The 20223-nt window shown below is 37.5% G+C and overlaps 1 protein-coding gene across 1 annotated transcript in view; it reads right to left on the bottom strand.

Moving 5' to 3' along the window:
* stab2 (stabilin 2) overlaps positions 1–20223 on the bottom strand; it is a gene marked incomplete at both ends in the record, with an annotated part of 190280 nt that overhangs the window by 35555 nt on the left and 134502 nt on the right. Inside the window, 6 exons of the mRNA XM_079263431.1 lie at positions 13118–13267; positions 13362–13394; positions 13475–13567; positions 13633–13752; positions 14508–14579; positions 14652–14725. Of these exons, the coding sequence (XP_079119557.1) occupies positions 13118–13267; positions 13362–13394; positions 13475–13567; positions 13633–13752; positions 14508–14579; positions 14652–14725 (542 nt within the window). The remainder of the gene's footprint in view (positions 1–13117; positions 13268–13361; positions 13395–13474; positions 13568–13632; positions 13753–14507; positions 14580–14651; positions 14726–20223) is intronic.

Raw genomic sequence — 20223 nt, forward strand, 5'->3', positions numbered from 1 at the left:
TACAGCAGAAATAAACACGTTTACGGTAGAAATAAACACGTTTACAGCAGAAATAAACACATTTACGGCAGAAATAAACACGTTTACAGCAGAAATAAACATGTTTACAGCAGAAATAAACGTGTTTACAGCAGGAATAAACATGTTTACAGCAGAAATAAACATGTTTACAGCTGAAATAAACACGTTTACAGCAGAAATAAACATGTTTACGGCAGAAATAAACATCTTTACGGCAGAAATAAACACGTTTACAGCAGAAATAAACATGTTTACAGCAGAAATAAACATGTTTACAGCAGAAATAAACATCTTTACGGCAGAAATAAACACGTTTACAGCAGAAATAAACATGTTTACAGCAGAAATAAACATGTTTACAGCAGAAATAAACACGTTTACAGCAGAAATAAACACGTTTACAGCAGAAATAAACACGTTTACAGCAGAAATAAACATGTTTACAGCTGAAATAAACATGTTTACAGCTGAAATAAACACGTTTACAGCAGAAATAAACATGTTTACAGCAGAAATAAACATGTTTACAGCAGAAATAAACACGTTTACGGCCGAAATAAACACGTTTACAGCAGAAATAAACATGTTTACAGCAGAAATAAACACGTTTACAGCTGAAATAAACATGTTTACGGCAGAAATAAACACGTTTACGGCAGAAATAAACACGTTTACGGCAGAAATAAACATGTTTACGGCAGAAATAAACACGTTTACAGCAGAAATAAACATATTTACAGCTGAAATAAACACGTTTACAGCAGAAATAAACACGTTTACAGCAGAAATAAAAACGTTTACGGCAGGAATAAACATGTTTACGGCTGAAATAAACATGTTTACGGCAGAAATAAACACATTTACGGCAGAAATAAACACGTTTACAGCTGAAATAAACATGTTTACAGCAGAAATAAACACGTTCACAGCTGAAATAAACATGTTTACAGCAGAAATAAACACGTTTACAGCAGAAATAAACACGTTTACAGCTGAAATAAACATGTTTACAGCAGAAATAAACACGTTTACGGCCGAAATAAACACGTTTACAGCAGAAATAAACATGTTTACAGCAGAAATAAACACGTTTACGGCCGAAATAAACACGTTTACAGCAGAAATAAACATGTTTACAGCAGAAATAAACACGTTTACAGCTGAAATTAACATGTTTACAGCAGAAATAAACACGTTTACGGCAGAAATAAACACGTTTACGGCAGAAATAAACATGTTTACAGCAGAAATAAACATGTTTACAGCAGAAATAAACATGTTTACAGCAGAAATAAACACGTTTACGGCCGAAATAAACACGTTTACAGCAGAAATAAACATGTTTACAGCAGAAATAAACACGTTTACAGCTGAAATAAACATGTTTACGGCAGAAATAAACACGTTTACGGCAGAAATAAACATGTTTACGGCAGAAATAAACATGTTTACAGCAGGAATAAACATGTTTACGGCAGAAATAAACATATTTACAGCTGAAATAAACACGTTTACAGCAGAAATAAACACGTTTACAGCAGAAATAAACACGTTTATGGCAGGAATAAACATGTTTACGGCAGAAATAAACATGTTTACGGCAGAAATAAACACATTTACGGCAGAAATAAACACGTTTACAGCTGAAATAAACATGTTTACAGCAGAAATAAACACGTTCACAGCTGAAATAAACATGTTTACAGCAGAAATTAACACGTTTACAGCTGAAATAAACATGTTTACAGCAGAAATAAACACGTTTACAGCTGAAATAAACATGTTTACAGCAGAAATAAACACGTTTACGGCAGAAATAAACACGTTTACGGCAGAAATAAACATGTTTACGGCAGAAATAAACATGTTTACAGCAGAAATAAACATGTTTACAGCAGAAATAAACACGTTTACAGCTGAAATAAACATGTTTACAGCAGAAATAAACACGTTCACAGCTGAAATAAACATGTTTACAGCAGAAATAAACACGTTTACAGCTGAAATAAACATGTTTACAGCAGAAATAAACACGTTTACATCTGAAATAAACATGTTTACAGCAGAAATAAACACGTTTACGGCAGAAATAAACACGTTTACGGCAGAAATAAACATGTTTACGGCAGAAATAAACATGTTTACAGCAGGAATAAACACGTTTACAGCAGAAATAAACACGTTTACAGCTGAAATAAACACGTTTACAGCAGAAATAAACACTTTTACAGCAGAAATAAACATGTTTACAGCAGAAATAAACATGTTTACAGCAGAAATAAACACGTTTACGGCCGAAATAAACACGTTTACAGCAGAAATAAACATGTTTACAGCAGAAATAAACACGTTTACGGCCGAAATAAACACGTTTACAGCAGAAATAAACATGTTTACAGCAGAAATAAACACGTTTACGGCAGGAATAAACATGTTTACGGCAGAAATAAACATGTTTACGGCAGAAATAAACACATTTACGGCAGAAATAAACACGTTTACAGCTGAAATAAACATGTTTACAGCAGAAATAAACACGTTTACAGCTGAAATAAACATGTTTACAGCAGAAATAAACACGTTTACAGCTGAAATAAACATGTTTACAGCAGAAATAAACACGTTTACGGTAGAAATAAACACGTTTACAGCAGAAATAAACACATTTACGGCAGAAATAAACACGTTTACAGCAGAAATAAACATGTTTACAGCAGAAATAAACGTGTTTACAGCAGGAATAAACATGTTTACAGCAGAAATAAACATGTTTACAGCTGAAATAAACACGTTTACAGCAGAAATAAACATGTTTACAGCAGAAATAAACACGTTTACGGCAGGAATAAACACATTTACGGCAGAAATAAACACGTTTACAGCAGAAATAAACATGTTTACGGCAGAAATAAACATGTTTACGGCAGAAATAAACACATTTAAGGCAGAAATAAACACGTTTACAGCAGAAATAAACATGTTTACGGCAGAAATAAACATGTTTACGGCAGAAATAAACACGTTTACAGCAGAAATAAACATGTTTACAGCAGAAATAAACACATTTACAGCAGAAATAAGCACGTTTACAGCAGAAATAAACACGTTTACAGCAGAAATAAACATGTTTACAGCAGAAATAAACACGTTTACAGCTGAAATAAACATGTTTACAGCAGAAATAAACACGTTTACAACAGAAATAAACACGTTTACGGCAGAAATAAACACGTTTACAGCAGAAATAAACAGGTTTACAGCTGAAATAAACACGTTTACGGCAGGAATAAACACATTTACGGCAGAAATAAACACGTTTACAGCAGAAATAAACATGTTTACAGCAGAAATAAACATGTTTACGGCAGAAATAAACACGTTTACAGCAGACATAAACACGTTTACAGCTGAAATAAACACGTTTACAGCAGAAATAAACACGTTTACAGCTGAAATAAACATGTTTACAGCAGAAATAAACACGTTAACAGCAGAAATAAACATGTTTACAGCAAAAATAAACATGTTTACAGCAGAAATAAACACGTTTACGGCAGAAATAAACACGTTTACAGCAGAAATAAACATGTTTACAGCAGAAATAAACACGTTTACAGCTGAAATAAACATGTTTACAGCAGAAATAAAGACGTTTACGGCAGAAATAAACACGTTTACGGCAGAAATAAACATATTTACAGCTGAAATAAACACGTTTACAGCAGAAATAAACATGTTTACAGCAGAAATAAACGTGTTTACAGCAGGAATAAACATGTTTACAGCAGAAATAAACATGTTTACAGCTGAAATAAACACGTTTACAGCAGAAATAAACATGTTTACAGCAGAAATAAACACGTTTACAGCAGAAATAAACACGTTTACGGCAGAAATAAACACGTTTACAGCAGAAATAAACAGGTTTACAGCTGAAATAAACACGTTTACGGCAGGAATAAACACATTTACGGCAGAAATAAACACGTTTACAGCAGAAATAAACATGTTTACAGCTGAAATAAACACGTTTACAGCTGAAATAAACACGTTTACGGCAGGAATAAACACATTTACGGCAGAAATAAACACGTTTACAGCAGAAATAAACATGTTTACAGCTGAAATAAACACGTTTACAGCAGAAATAAACACGTTTACAGCAGAAATAAACACGTTTACAGCAGAAATAAACACGTTTACAGCTGAAATAAACACGTTTACAGCAGAAATATACACGTTTACAGCTGAAATAAACATGTTTACAGCTGAAATAAACACGTTTACAGCAGAAATAAACATGTTTACAGCAGAAATAAACATGTTTACGGCAGAAATAAACACGTTTACGGCCGAAATAAACACGTTTACAGCAGAAATAAACATGTTTACAGCTGAAATAAACACGTTTACAGCTGAAATAAACATGTTTACAGCAGAAATAAACACGTTTACGGCAGAAATAAACACGTTTACAGCAGAAATAAACATGTTTACGGCAGAAATAAACATGTTTACAGCAGGAATAAACATGTTTACAGCAGAAACAAACATATTTACAGCTGAAATAAACACGTTTACAGCAGAAATAAACATGTTTACAGCAGAAATAAACACGTTTACGGCAGGAATAAACATGTTTACGGCAGAAATAAACATGTTTACGGCAGAAATAAACACATTTATGGCAGAAATAAACACGTTTACAGCTGAAATAAACATGTTTACAGCAGAAATAAACACGTTCACAGCTGAAATAAACATGTTTACAGCAGAAATAAACACGTTCACAGCTGAAATAAACATGTTTACAGCAGGAATAAACACATTTACGGCAGAAATAAACACGTTTAAAGCAGAAATAAACATGTTTACGGCAGAAATAAACATGTTTACGGCAGACATAAACACATTTACGGCAGAAATAAACACGTTGACAGCAGAAATAAACACGTTTACAGCTGAAATAAACACGTTTACAGCAGAAATATACACGTTTACAGCTGAAATAAACATGTTTACAGCTGAAATAAACACGTTTACAGCAGAAATAAACATGTTTACAGCAGAAATAAACATGTTTACGGCAGAAATAAACACGTTTACGGCCGAAATAAACACGTTTACAGCAGAAATAAACATGTTTACAGCTGAAATAAACACGTTTACAGCTGAAATAAACATGTTTACAGCAGAAATAAACACGTTTACGGCAGAAATAAACACGTTTACAGCAGAAATAAACATGTTTACGGCAGAAATAAACATGTTTACAGCAGGAATAAACATGTTTACAGCAGAAACAAACATATTTACAGCTGAAATAAACACGTTTACAGCAGAAATAAACATGTTTACAGCAGAAATAAACACGTTTACGGCAGGAATAAACATGTTTACGGCAGAAATAAACATGTTTACGGCAGAAATAAACACATTTACGGCAGAAATAAACACGTTTACAGCTGAAATAAACATGTTTACAGCAGAAATAAACACGTTCACAGCTGAAATAAACATGTTTACAGCAGAAATAAACACGTTCACAGCTGAAATAAACATGTTTACAGCAGAAATAAACACGTTTACAGCTGAAATAAACATGTTTACAGCAGAAATAAACACGTTTACGGCAGAAATAAACACGTTTACGGCAGAAATAAACATGTTTACAGCAGAAATAAACATGTTTACGGCAGAAATAAACACGTTTACGGCCGAAATAAACACGTTTACAGCAGAAATAAACATGTTTACAGCTGAAATAAACACGTTTACAGCTGAAATAAACATGTTTACAGCAGAAATAAACACGTTTACGGCAGAAATAAACACGTTTACGGCAGAAATAAACATGTTTACGGCAGAAATAAACATGTTTACAGCAGAAATAAACATATTTACAGCTGAAATAAACACGTTTACAGCAGAAATAAACATGTTTACAGCAGAAATAAACACGTTTACGGCAGGAATAAACATGTTTACGGCAGAAATAAACATGTTTACGGCAGAAATAAACACATTTACGGCAGAAATAAACACGTTTACAGCTGAAATAAACATGTTTACAGCAGAAATAAACACGTTCACAGCTGAAATAAACATGTTTACAGCAGAAATAAACACGTTTACAGCTGAAATAAACATGTTTACAGCAGAAATAAACACGTTTACAGCTGAAATAAACATGTTTACAGCAGAAATAAACACGTTTACGGCAGAAATAAACACGTTTACGGCAGGAATAAACATGTTTACGGCAGAAATAAACATGTTTACAGCAGAAATAAACACGTTTACGGCAGGAATAAACATGTTTACGGCAGAAATAAACATGTTTACAGCAGAAATAAACACGTTTACGGCAGGAATAAACATGTTTACGGCAGAAATAAACATGTTTACGGCAGAAATAAACACATTTACGGCTGAAATAAACATGTTTACAGCAGAAATAAACACGTTTACAGCAGAAATAAACACATTTACGGCAGAAATAAACACGTTTACAGCAGAAATAAACATGTTTACAGCAGAAATAAACATGTTTACAGCAGAAATAAACATCTTTACGGCAGAAATAAACACGTTTACAGCAGAAATAAACATGTTTACAGCAGAAATAAACATGTTTACAGCAGAAATAAACACGTTTACAGCAGAAATAAACACGTTTACAGCAGAAATAAACACGTTTACAGCAGAAATAAACATGTTTACAGCTGAAATAAACATGTTTACAGCTGAAATAAACACGTTTACAGCAGAAATAAACATGTTTACAGCAGAAATAAACATGTTTACAGCAGAAATAAACACGTTTACGGCCGAAATAAACACGTTTACAGCAGAAATAAACATGTTTACAGCAGAAATAAACACGTTTACAGCTGAAATAAACATGTTTACGGCAGAAATAAACACGTTTACGGCAGAAATAAACACGTTTACGGCAGAAATAAACATGTTTACGGCAGAAATAAACACGTTTACAGCAGAAATAAACATATTTACAGCTGAAATAAACACGTTTACAGCAGAAATAAACACGTTTACAGCAGAAATAAAAACGTTTACGGCAGGAATAAACATGTTTACGGCAGAAATAAACATGTTTACGGCAGAAATAAACACGTTTACAGCTGAAATAAACATGTTTACAGCAGAAATAAACACGTTCACAGCTGAAATAAACATGTTTACAGCAGAAATAAACACGTTTACAGCAGAAATAAACACGTTTACAGCTGAAATAAACATGTTTACAGCAGAAATAAACACGTTTACGGCCGAAATAAACACGTTTACAGCAGAAATAAACATGTTTACAGCAGAAATAAACACGTTTACGGCCGAAATAAACACGTTTACAGCAGAAATAAACATGTTTACAGCAGAAATAAACACGTTTACAGCTGAAATTAACATGTTTACAGCAGAAATAAACACGTTTACGGCAGAAATAAACACGTTTACGGCAGAAATAAACATGTTTACAGCAGGAATAAACATGTTTACAGCAGAAATAAACATATTTACAGCTGAAATAAACACGTTTACAGCAGAAATAAACACGTTTACAGCAGAAATAAACACGTTTACGGCAGGAATAAACATGTTTACGGCAGAAATAAACATGTTTACGGCAGAAATAAACACATTTACGGCAGAAATAAACACGTTTACAGCTGAAATAAACATGTTTACAGCAGAAATAAACACGTTCACAGCTGAAATAAACATGTTTACAGCAGAAATAAACACGTTTACAGCTGAAATAAACATGTTTACAGCAGAAATAAACACGTTTACAGCTGAAATAAACATGTTTACAGCAGAAATAAACACGTTTACGGCAGAAATAAACACGTTTACGGCAGAAATAAACATGTTTACGGCAGAAATAAACATGTTTACAGCAGAAATAAACATGTTTACAGCAGAAATAAACACGTTTACAGCTGAAATAAACATGTTAACAACAGAAATAAACACGTTCACAGCTGAAATAAACATGTTTACAGCAGAAATAAACATGTTTACAGCAGAAATAAACACGTTTACAGCAGAAATAAACACGTTTACGGCAGGAATAAACATGTTTACGGCAGAAATAAACATGTTTACGGCAGAAATAAACACATTTACGGCAGAAATAAACACGTTTACAGCTGAAATAAGCATGTTTACAGCAGAAATAAACACGTTTACGGCAGGAATAAACATGTTTACGGCAGAAATAAACATGTTTACAGCAGAAATAAACACGTTTACGGCAGGAATAAACATGTTTACGGCAGAAATAAACATGTTTACAGCAGAAATAAACACGTTTATGGCAGGAATAAACATGTTTACGGCAGAAATAAACATGTTTACAGCAGAAATAAACACGTTTACAGCAGAAATAAACACATTTACGGCAGAAATAAACACGTTTACAGCAGAAATAAACACATTTACGGCAGAAATAAACACGTTTACAGCTGAAATAAACATGTTTACAGCAGAAATAAACATGTTTACAGCTGAAATAAACACGTTTACAGCAGAAATAAACATGTTTACAGCAGAAATAAACACGTTTACGGCAGGAATAAACACATTTACGGCAGAAATAAACACGTTTACAGCAGAAATAAACATGTTTACGGCAGAAATAAACATGTTTACGGCAGAAATAAACATGTTTACGGCAGAAATAAACATGTTTACAGCTGAAATAAACACGTTTACAGCTGAAATAAACATGTTTACAGCAGAAATAAACACGTTTACGGCAGAAATAAACACGTTTACGGCAGAAATAAACATGTTTACGGCAGAAATAAACATGTTTACAGCAGGAATAAACATGTTTACAGCAGAAATAAACATATTTACAGCTGAAATAAACACGTTTACAGCAGAAATAAACATGTTTACAGCAGAAATAAACACGTTTACGGCAGGAATAAACATGTTTACGGCAGAAATAAACATGTTTACGGCAGAAATAAACACATTTACGGCAGAAATAAACACGTTTACAGCTGAAATAAACATGTTTACAGCAGAAATAAACACGTTCACAGCTGAAATAAACATGTTTACAGCAGAAATAAACACGTTTACAGCTGAAATAAACATGTTTACAGCAGAAATAAACACGTTTACAGCAGAAATAAACATGTTTACAGCAGAAATAAACACGTTTACGGCAGAAATAAACACGTTTACGGCAGAAATAAACATGTTTACAGCAGAAATAAACATGTTTACGGCAGAAATAAACACGTTTACGGCCGAAATAAACACGTTTACAGCAGAAATAAACATGTTTACAGCTGAAATAAACACGTTTACAGCTGAAATAAACATGTTTACAGCAGAAATAAACACGTTTACGGCAGAAATAAACACGTTTACGGCAGAAATAAACATGTTTACGGCAGAAATAAACATGTTTACAGCAGAAATAAACATATTTACAGCTGAAATAAACACGTTTACAGCAGAAATAAACATGTTTACAGCAGAAATAAACACGTTTACGGCAGGAATAAACATGTTTACGGCAGAAATAAACATGTTTACGGCAGAAATAAACACATTTACGGCAGAAATAAACACGTTTACAGCTGAAATAAACATGTTTACAGCAGAAATAAACACGTTCACAGCTGAAATAAACATGTTTACAGCAGAACTAAACACGTTTACAGCTGAAATAAACATGTTTACAGCAGAAATAAACACGTTTACAGCTGAAATAAACATGTTTACAGCAGAAATAAACACGTTTACGGCAGAAATAAACACGTTTACGGCAGAAATAAACATGTTTACGGCAGAAATAAACATGTTTACAGCAGGAATAAACATGTTTACAGCAGAAATAAACACGTTTACAGCTGAAATAAACATGTTTACAGCAGAAATAAACACGTTTACAGCAGAAATAAACATGTTTACAGCAGAAATAAACATGTTTACAGCAGAAATAAACATGTTTACGGCAGAAATAAACATGTTTACGGCAGAAATAAACACATTTACGGCAGAAATAAACACGTTTACAGCTGAAATAAACATGTTTACAGCAGAAATAAACACGTTCACAGCTGAAATAAACATGTTTACAGCAGAAATAAACACGTTTACAGCTGAAATAAACATGTTTACAGCAGAAATAAACACGTTTACGGCAGAAATAAACACGTTTACGGCAGAAATAAACATGTTTACGGCAGAAATAAACATGTTTACAGCAGGAATAAACACGTTTACAGCAGAAATAAACACCTTTACAGCTGAAATAAACATGTTTACAGCAGAAATAAACACGTTTACAGCTGAAATAAACATGTTTACAGCAGAAATAAACACGTTTACGGCAGAAATAAACACGTTTACGGCAGAAATAAACATGTTTACGGCAGAAATAAACATGTTTACAGCAGGAATAAACATGTTTACAGCAGAAATAAACATGTTTACAGCAGAAATAAACATGTTTACAGCAGAAATAAACACGTTTACGGCCGAAATAAACACGTTTACAGCAGAAATAAACATGTTTACAGCAGAAATAAACACGTTTACAGCTGAAATAAACATGTTTACAGCAGAAATAAACACGTTTACGGCAGAAATAAACACGTTTACGGCAGAAATAAACATGTTTACAGCAGGAATAAACATGTTTACAGCAGAACTAAACATATTTACAGCTGAAATAAACACGTTTACAGCTGAAATAAACATGTTTACAGCAGAAATAAACACGTTTACGGCAGAAATAAACACATTTACGGCAGAAATAAACATGTTTACGGCAGAAATAAACACGTTTACAGCAGAAATAAACATGTTTACAGCAGCAATAAACATGTTTACGGCAGAAATAAACACGTTTACAGCTGAAATAAACATGTTTACAGCTGAAATAAACACGTTTACAGCAGAAATAAACACGTTTACGGCAGAAATAAACACGTTTACAGCAGAAATAAACACGTTTACGGCAGAAATGAACACGTTTACAGCAGAAATAAACACGTTTACAGCTGAAATAAACATGTTTACAGCAGAAATAAACACGTTTACAGCTGAAATAAACATGTTTACAGCAGAAATAAACACGTTTACATCAGAAATAAACACGTTTATGGCAGAAATAAACACGTTTACGGCAGAAATAAACACATTTACGGCAGAAATAAACATGTTTACAGCAGAAATAAACACGTTTACGGCAGAAATAAACATGTTTACGGCAGAAATAAACACGTTTACAGCAGAAATAAACATGTTTACGGCAGAAATAAACATGTTTACAGCAGAAATAAACATGTTTAAAGCAGAAATAAACATGTTTACGGCAGAAATAAACACGTTTACGGCAGACATAAACATGTTTACGGCAGAAATAAACACATTTACAACAGGAATAAACATGTTTACAGCTGAAATAAACATGTTTACGGCAGAAATAAACATGTTTACAGCTGAAATAAACATGTTTACAGCAGAAATAAACAGGTTTACAGCTGAAATAAACACGTTTACGGCAGGAATAAACACATTTACGGCAGAAATAAACACGTTTACAGCAGAAATAAACATGTTTACGGCAGAAATAAACATGTTTACGGCAGACATAAACACGTTTACGGCAGAAATAAACATGTTTACGGCAGAAATAAACACGTTTACAGCAGAAATAAACATGTTTACAGCAGAAATAAACATGTTTACGGCAGAAATAAACACGTTTACGGCAGACATAAACATGTTTACGGCAGAAATAAACACATTTACAACAGGAATAAACATGTTTAAAGCTGAAATAAACATGTTTACGGCAGAAATAAACATGTTTACAGCAGAAATAAACATGTTTTCAGCAGAAATAAACACGTTTACAGCAGAAATAAACACGTTTACAGCAGAAATAAACATGTTTACAGCAGAAATAAACACGTTTACAGCTGAAATAAACATGTTTACAGCAGAAATAAACAGGTTTACAGCTGAAATAAACACGTTTACGGCAGGAATAAACACATTTACGGCAGAAATAAACACGTTTACAGCAGAAATAAACATGTTTACGGCAGAAATAAACACGTTTACGGCAGAAATAAACATGTTTACGGCAGAAATAAACACGTTTACAGCAGAAATTAACATGTTTACGGGAGAAATAAACATGTTTACAGCAGAAATAAACATGTTTACGGCAGAAATAAACACGTTTACAGCAGAAATAAACATGTTTACGGCAGAAATAAACATGTTTACAGCAGAAATAAACACCTTTACAGCAGAAATAAACACGTTTACAGCAGAAATAAACGTGTTTACAGGAGAAATAAACATGTTTACAGCAGGAATAAACATGTTTACAGCTGAAATAAACATGTTTACAGGAGAAATAAACATGTTTACAGCAGGAATAAACATGTTTACAACAGAAATAAACATGTTTACAGGAGAAATAAACATTTTTACAGCCTGGTACGAAAAAATTTATTAATTTATATATTTTTATATCTCATTTACTAATTCTGTTTTTGTTTAATAACTTCTCCATTTAAAGGTAATTTCATCTAAAAATTCTACATATTTAGAGGTGTGTACTTGTGATTGACAGGTACCCGATCTCCCGCTTTAAGTAAGAAGAACATTGTGGTTAACTGTTTGACTTAGCTTTAGCCCGCTAACCTCCGTTAGCTGGTTAGCTCCTGTTAGCTTCAGGTTAGCTAGGTCTGCTCTTAGCTACAGGCAGGTCAGAGTTTGGCAGACCTCAGTCATCCACCCCCACACTCACAGCCGCCTCTTTGCCCTCTTCACCCACATCTTTGCCCATCTTGGCAGGCATGATGCTGCCAAGATGGCGGTGGTTTGAGCTTCAATTCGACTCTTCAGAAACCTATGAGTGACTTCACAGAGGCTCTGCCCATCTTTTATATAAAGTCTTTTGAACCAAGCCATCTGTCTGAACTCGTCTGGTCTGGTCTGACAGACTGGTTACCTAGTCTTGGCTGGAGGACAGAGCGGTACAGGAGGAACACCAGAACTAGTTAGTCTTTGTTCTCCGATTGGTCACCTGTTTGGAGCTGGTGGTCAGGACGAGCCCGGAGAGCGCCGTCAGGTTTCGAGGTTGGCTCAGGTCGGCAGGCAGCAGCGTGTCACACATGACGATGTGGCTGCGCAGGATGTTGGCGCAGGTCTCTTTGTGCCGCGGCAGCCATTCCCGCTGATCAGGAAGAAAGACAACATGAGACTGGAAGAGCAGACCATGAGCCTGAAACACGACTCCAGAGCGGGTCGCATCAGACCGACAGACTGACCATAGAGGAGGATTTGGATTTGAAGATCGGAAGCTTGGGAACAAAGACAGTGAACGGACCACGGCCAGTCAAGGAAACCTCCATCATCTGAAATCAGATTTGACCTCAGTTACAGCGCTTCTCCCTGCAGGGGGCGACAGACGCCGACGGCCGTCACTCACCAACAAGTCAAAGTAGAAGTTCTTCAAACCCCTCGCCTTGATCTCCTGTGGAAAGGGAACCGTGAGTCTGAGGAAACATCTTGAGATTGTTTTGTATTTCACATGCTCACCTTCTCCACGGTGCCTTTACACGTCATCCCATCACCGATGTAGTTCTTCAGACACTTACAGGACCGAGTTCCAGGAGCCGTCATATTGCAGACAGCGAACCTGTGACAGCCGCCATTTTTCTGGAAACACAATGGAATGAAAGTATTTCTGCTCCGCAGGGTCATAGAAAAACTAACAGAAAGAACTTGGAGCAGCAGAAAGACGTGAATTTGGCTCTTTTTGCATGTTTACGTGCAGAAAGTTTGTACGGAAACATGTGGAGTAAAAACATATTCAGATGGACCAGATTAAAACTTCTTGGCTATTTTCCATCCCTGAAACAGGCGGGAGCAGAGATTCTTGCTTTAGTAAAGGCTGATTATGAGAGAGGTTTTATGTTTGGACTGGTTCAGTTTGACAGAGTTGCAGATTTAACCTCTGACAGGAGTTTCTTTGCTGTGATTTACCACCCGGTGAAAACCACAAGGCTTTCTTCTTGGTTCTTGGCGACTTTCTTTCCCGCTGCTGCCACATTGTGGCCAGAAGACGGCAGTTTTCACCCAGACCAGAGTTCACCTCTCTGGTCAGAACCAGGTCAACAACATCCAGATTAGAAAGATGTGGAAAGAGTCAGTGGTATATGAGTGAATGTTTGAAGTCCATAAATAATGTTTCTAGAGATTCTGAAAAGTCTAAACCTAAAATAAACCCGAGGAACGCCGAGAGGTAGAAGCAGATGATCACAACTTATCATCATAAAAGCCAATCCCTCTAGAAAGATGTTTATTTCCACTTTTCCCGCCTTCAAACTCCAACGGTTCTCATTCTAACTGTTTTACAGCAGGATGAAGATGTGTTGTCCTTCACATCGTCCTCACACCGACAGCAAACTCACCTTCTTACACAAGTTGGTCATGTTGCAGTTCTGGCCGTCTCCGGAGTAACCTGCACTGCAGGCGCAAGACGTCTGTCCAAGGAAAGACCGATTAAACGTCATGACAGTGAACGCATCGCACATTCATCTCTACAGACATCTCACTTTGTTTGGTCCCACGTGAATGCAGTCTGCATTGGCATGGCAACCTCCGTTTCCCTCCAGGCATGGATTTATCTCTGTGGAAATGACAGAAAATGTAAATTAAATAAAAAGTAAATAATTTATTTTTTATGTTATTCATCTAAAAAGCTTGAAAGCCGGAAGACGTGCCGACATCTGGTGGAAGCAGAACTCCTCATATACAAAACAGAATGCTTCTTTAATACACAGCTGTGTTTGGAGGTGGTAATTAATTGGTTTTCATATTAACCCTTTCATGTTCACACGAAGATAAACACCAGAGAAAAATGTCTCTGCAATTTTCTATTTGTTTTCTCAGCTCAACTTTTTTCAAAAAGCCCTTAAAAACAACCACAGTGGAAACAAAGTGCTGAACATGAGCAGGGTCACGAAGAAATAAAACAATTAAAGAGATTGAAAATAAAAAAATTATTTGTACAGCACTTTTCATACAGAACCACACCAAAGCACTTAACAACAAAAAACAGTTTCACACTTACACACACACGCACATTACACACACACAACCTGACAATTAATGCCAAAACAAAAACTACTAACTTCAGGATTCTATCTCTCAATCTGGTTACGCTGCTGCGAAAAAACAATATCTGGGGTCCGTCCATGTCAGGACCAGTCCCAGGAATGACCAACAGAGACACAGCCACAGGGAACGCGCAGCCCGGGGTCCAGACCACAACTATGTCAAAGGCGAGGACCATAAAACTGTTCCAAACAACTGTTCCGAACACAGGAGCGTCAAACTGTTCCAAAGGCGAGGACCATAAAACTGTTCCAAACAACTGTTCCGAACACAGGAGCGTCAAACTGTTCAAAAGGCGAGGACCGTAAAACTGTTCCAAAGGCGAGGACCGTAAAACTGTTCCAAAGGCGAGGACCATAAAACTGTTCCAAAGACGGGACCATAAAACTGTTCCAAAGGCGAGGACCGTAAAACTGTTCCAAAGGCGAGGACCATAAAACTGTTCCAAAGGCGAGGACCATAAACTGTTCCAAACACAGGACCGTAAAACTGTTCCAAAGGCAAGGACCGTAAAACTGTTCCAAAGGCGAGGACCATAAACTGTTCCAAAGGCGAGGACCGTAAAACTGTTCCAAAGGCGAGGACCATAAAACTGTTCCAAAGGCGAGGCCCATAAAACTGTTCCAAAGGCGAGGACCATAAAACTATTCCAAAGACGAGGACCATGAAACTGTTCCAAGGACGGGACCATAAAACTGGTCCAAATGCAAGGACCGTAAAACTGTTCCAAAGGAAAGGACCATAAAACTGTTCCAAAGACGAGGACCATAAAACTGTTCCAAAGGCGAGGACCATAAAACTGTTCCAAAGGCGAGGACCATAAAACTGGTCCAAATGCAAGGACCGTAAAACTGTTCCAAAGGAAAGGACCATAAAACTGTTCCAAAGGCGAGGACCATAAAACTGTTCCAAAGGCGAGGACCGTAAAACTGTTCCAAAGGCGAGGACTGTAAAACTGTTCCAAAGGCGAGGACCATAAAACTGTTCCAAAGGCGAGGACCATAAAAGTGTTCCAAAGGAGAGGACCATAAAACTGTTCCAAAGGCGAGGACCATAAAACTGTTCCAAAGGCGAGGACTGTAAAACTGTTCCAAACACAGGACCATAAAACTGTTCCAAAGGCGAGGACCATAAAACTGTTCCAAAGGCGGGACCGTAGAACTGTTCCAAAGGCGAGGACCATAAAACTGTTCCAAAGGCGAGGACTGTAAAACTGTTCCAAACACAGGACCATAAAACTGTTCCAAAGGCGAGGACCATAAAACTGTTCCAAACAACTGTTCCGAACACAGGAGCGTCAAACTGTTCCAAAGGCGAGGACCATAAAACTGTTCCAAACAACTGTTCCGAACACAGGAGCGTCAAACTGTTCAAAAGGCGAGGACCGTAAAACTGTTCCAAAGGCGAGGACCGTAAAACTGTTCCAAAGGCGAGGACCATAAAACTGTTCCAAAGACGGGACCATAAAACTGTTCCAAAGGCGAGGACCGTAAAACTGTTCCAAAGGCGAGGACCATAAAACTGTTCCAAAGGCGAGGACCATAAACTGTTCCAAACACAGGACCGTAAAACTGTTCCAAAGGCAAGGACCGTAAAACTGTTCCAAAGGCGAGGACCATAAACTGTTCCAAAGGCGAGGACCGTAAAACTGTTCCAAAGGCGAGGACCATAAAACTGTTCCAAAGGCGAGGCCCATAAAACTGTTCCAAAGGCGAGGACCATAAAACTATTCCAAAGACGAGGACCATGAAACTGTTCCAAGGACGGGACCATAAAACTGGTCCAAATGCAAGGACCGTAAAACTGTTCCAAAGGAAAGGACCATAAAACTGTTCCAAAGACGAGGACCATAAAACTGTTCCAAAGGCGAGGACCATAAAACTGTTCCAAAGGCGAGGACCATAAAACTGGTCCAAATGCAAGGACCGTAAAACTGTTCCAAAGGAAAGGACCATAAAACTGTTCCAAAGGCGAGGACCATAAAACTGTTCCAAAGGCGAGGACTGTAAAACTGTTCCAAAGGCGAGGACTGTAAAACTGTTCCAAAGGCGAGGACCATAAAACTGTTCCAAAGGCGAGGACCATAAAAGTGTTCCAAAGGAGAGGACCATAAAACTGTTCCAAAGGCGAGGACCATAAAACTGTTCCAAAGGCGAGGACTGTAAAACTGTTCCAAACACAGGACCATAAAACTGTTCCAAAGGCGAGGACCATAAAACTGTTCCAAAGGCGGGACCGTAGAACTGTTCCAAAGGTGAGGACCATAAAACTGTTCCAAACACAGGACCATAAAACTTTTCCAAACACAGGACCATAAAACTGTTCCAAAGGCGAGGACCATAAAACTGTTCAAAGGCTAGGACCACAAAACTGTTCAAAACACAAGACCATAAAACAGTTCCAAAGGCGAGGACCATGAAACTGTTCCAAAGACGGGACCATAAAACTGGTCAAAAGGCGAGGACCATAAAACTGTTCCAAAGGCGAGGACCATAAAACTGGTCCAAATGCAAGGACCGTAAAACTGTTCCAAAGGAAAGGACCATAAAACTGTTCCAAAGGCGAGGACCATAAAACTGTTCCAAAGGCGAGGACTGTAAAACTGTTCCAAAGGCGAGGACTGTAAAACTGTTCCAAAGGCGAGGACCATAAAACTGTTCCAAAGGCGAGGACCATAAAAGTGTTCCAAAGGAGAGGACCATAAAACTGTTCCAAAGGCGAGGACCATAAAACTGTTCCAAAGGCGAGGACTGTAAAACTGTTCCAAACACAGGACCATAAAACTGTTCCAAAGGCGAGGACCATAAAACTGTTCCAAAGGCGGGACCGTAGAACTGTTCCAAAGGTGAGGACCATAAAACTGTTCCAAACACAGGACCATAAAACTTTTCCAAACACAGGACCATAAAACTGTTCCAAAGGCGAGGACCATAAAACTGTTCAAAGGCTAGGACCACAAAACTGTTCAAAACACAAGACCATAAAACAGTTCCAAAGGCGAGGACCATGAAACTGTTCCAAAGACGGGACCATAAAACTGGTCAAAAGGCGAGGACCATAAAACTGTTCCAAAGGCGAGGACCATAAAACTGTTCCAAAGGCTAGGACCATAAAACTGTTCCAAAGTCGACGACCATAAGACTGTTCCAAAGGCGAGGACCATAAAACTGTTCCAAAGGCGAGGACTGTAAAACTGTTCCAAACACAGGACGTTAAACCTGTTCCAAAGGCGAGGACCATAAAACTGTTCAAAGGCTAGGACCACAAAACTGTTCCAAACACAAGACCATAAAACAGTTCCAAAGGCGAGGATCATAAAACTGTTCCAAAGGCGAGGACCATAAAACTGTTCCAAAGGCGAGGACCATAAAACTGTTCAAAGGCTAGGACCACAAAACTGTTCCAAACACAAGACCATAAAACAGTTCCAAAGGCGAGGATCATAAAACTGTTCCAAAGGCGAGGACCATACAACTGTTCCAAAGGCGGGACCGTAAAAGTGTTCCAAAGGCGGGACCATAAAACTGTTCCAAACACAGGACCATAAAACTGTTCCAAACACAGGACCATAAAACTGTTCCAGAGGCGAGGACCATAAAACTGTTCCAAAGGCAAGGACCATAAAACTGTTCCAAAGGCGAGGACCATGAAACTGTTCAAAAGACGGGACCATAAAACTGGTCAAAAGGCGAGGACCATAAAAATGTTCCAAAGGCCAGGACCATAAAACTGTTCCAAAGGCGAGGACCATAAAACTGTTCCAAAGGCGAGGACCATAAAACTGTTCCAAAGGCGAGGACCATAAAACTGTTCCAAAGTCGACGACCATAAGACTGTTCCAAAGGCGAGGACCATACAACTGTTCCAAACACAGGACCATAAAACTGTTCCAAAGGTGAGGACCATAAAACTGTTCAAAAGGCGAGGACCATAAAACTGTTCCAAAGGCGAGGACCATAAAACTGTTCCAAAGGCGAGGACCATAAAACTGTTCCAAAGGCGGGACCGTAAAACTGTTCTAAAGGCGGGACCATAAAACTGTTCCAAACACAGGACGTTAAAACTGTTCCAAAGGCGAGGACCATAAAACTGTTCCAACGGCGAGGACCATAAAACTGTTCCAAAGGCGAGCACCATAAAACTGTTCCAAAGGCGAGGCCCATAAAACTATTCCAAACACAGGACCGTAAAACTGTTCCAAAGGCGAGGACCATAAAATTGTTCCAAACACAGGACCGTAAAAAAGTTCCAAAGGCGAGGACCATAAAACTGTTCCAAAGGCGAGGACCATAAAACTGTTCCAAACGCAGGACCATAAAACTGTTCCAAAGGCGAGGACCATAAAACTGTTCCAAAGGCGAGGACCATAAAACTGTTCCAAAGGCGAGGACCATAAAACTGTTCCAAAGTCGACGACCATAAGACTGTTCCAAAGGCGAGGACCATACAACTGTTCCAAACACAGGACCATAAAACTGTTCCAAAGGTGAGGACCATAAAACTGTTCCAAAGGCGAGGACCATAAAACTGTTCCAAAGGCGAGGACCATAAAACTGTTCCAAAGGCGAGGACCATAAAACTGTTCCAAAGGCGGGACCGTAAAACTGTTCTAAAGGCGGGACCATAAAACTGTTCCAAACACAGGACGTTAAAACTGTTCCAAAGGCGAGGACCATAAAACTGTTCCAACGGCGAGGACCATAAAACTGTTCCAACGGCGAGGACCATAAAACTGTTCCAAAGGCGAGCACCATAAAACTGTTCCAAAGGCGAGGCCCATAAAACTATTCCAAACACAGGACCGTAAAACTGTTCCAAAGGCGAGGACCATAAAATTGTTCCAAACACAGGACCGTAAAAAAGTTCCAAAGGCGAGGACCATAAAACTGTTCCAAAGGCGAGGACCATAAAACTGTTCCAAACGCAGGACCATAAAACTGTTCCAAACACAGGACCATAAAACTGTTCCAAAGGCGAGGACCATAAAACTGTTCCAAAGGCGGGAACATA

The sequence above is a fragment of the Telmatherina bonti genome (assembly GCF_933228915.1).
Source record: "Telmatherina bonti genome assembly, chromosome: 23".
Classification (NCBI taxonomy): Eukaryota; Metazoa; Chordata; class Actinopteri; order Atheriniformes; family Telmatherinidae; genus Telmatherina; species Telmatherina bonti.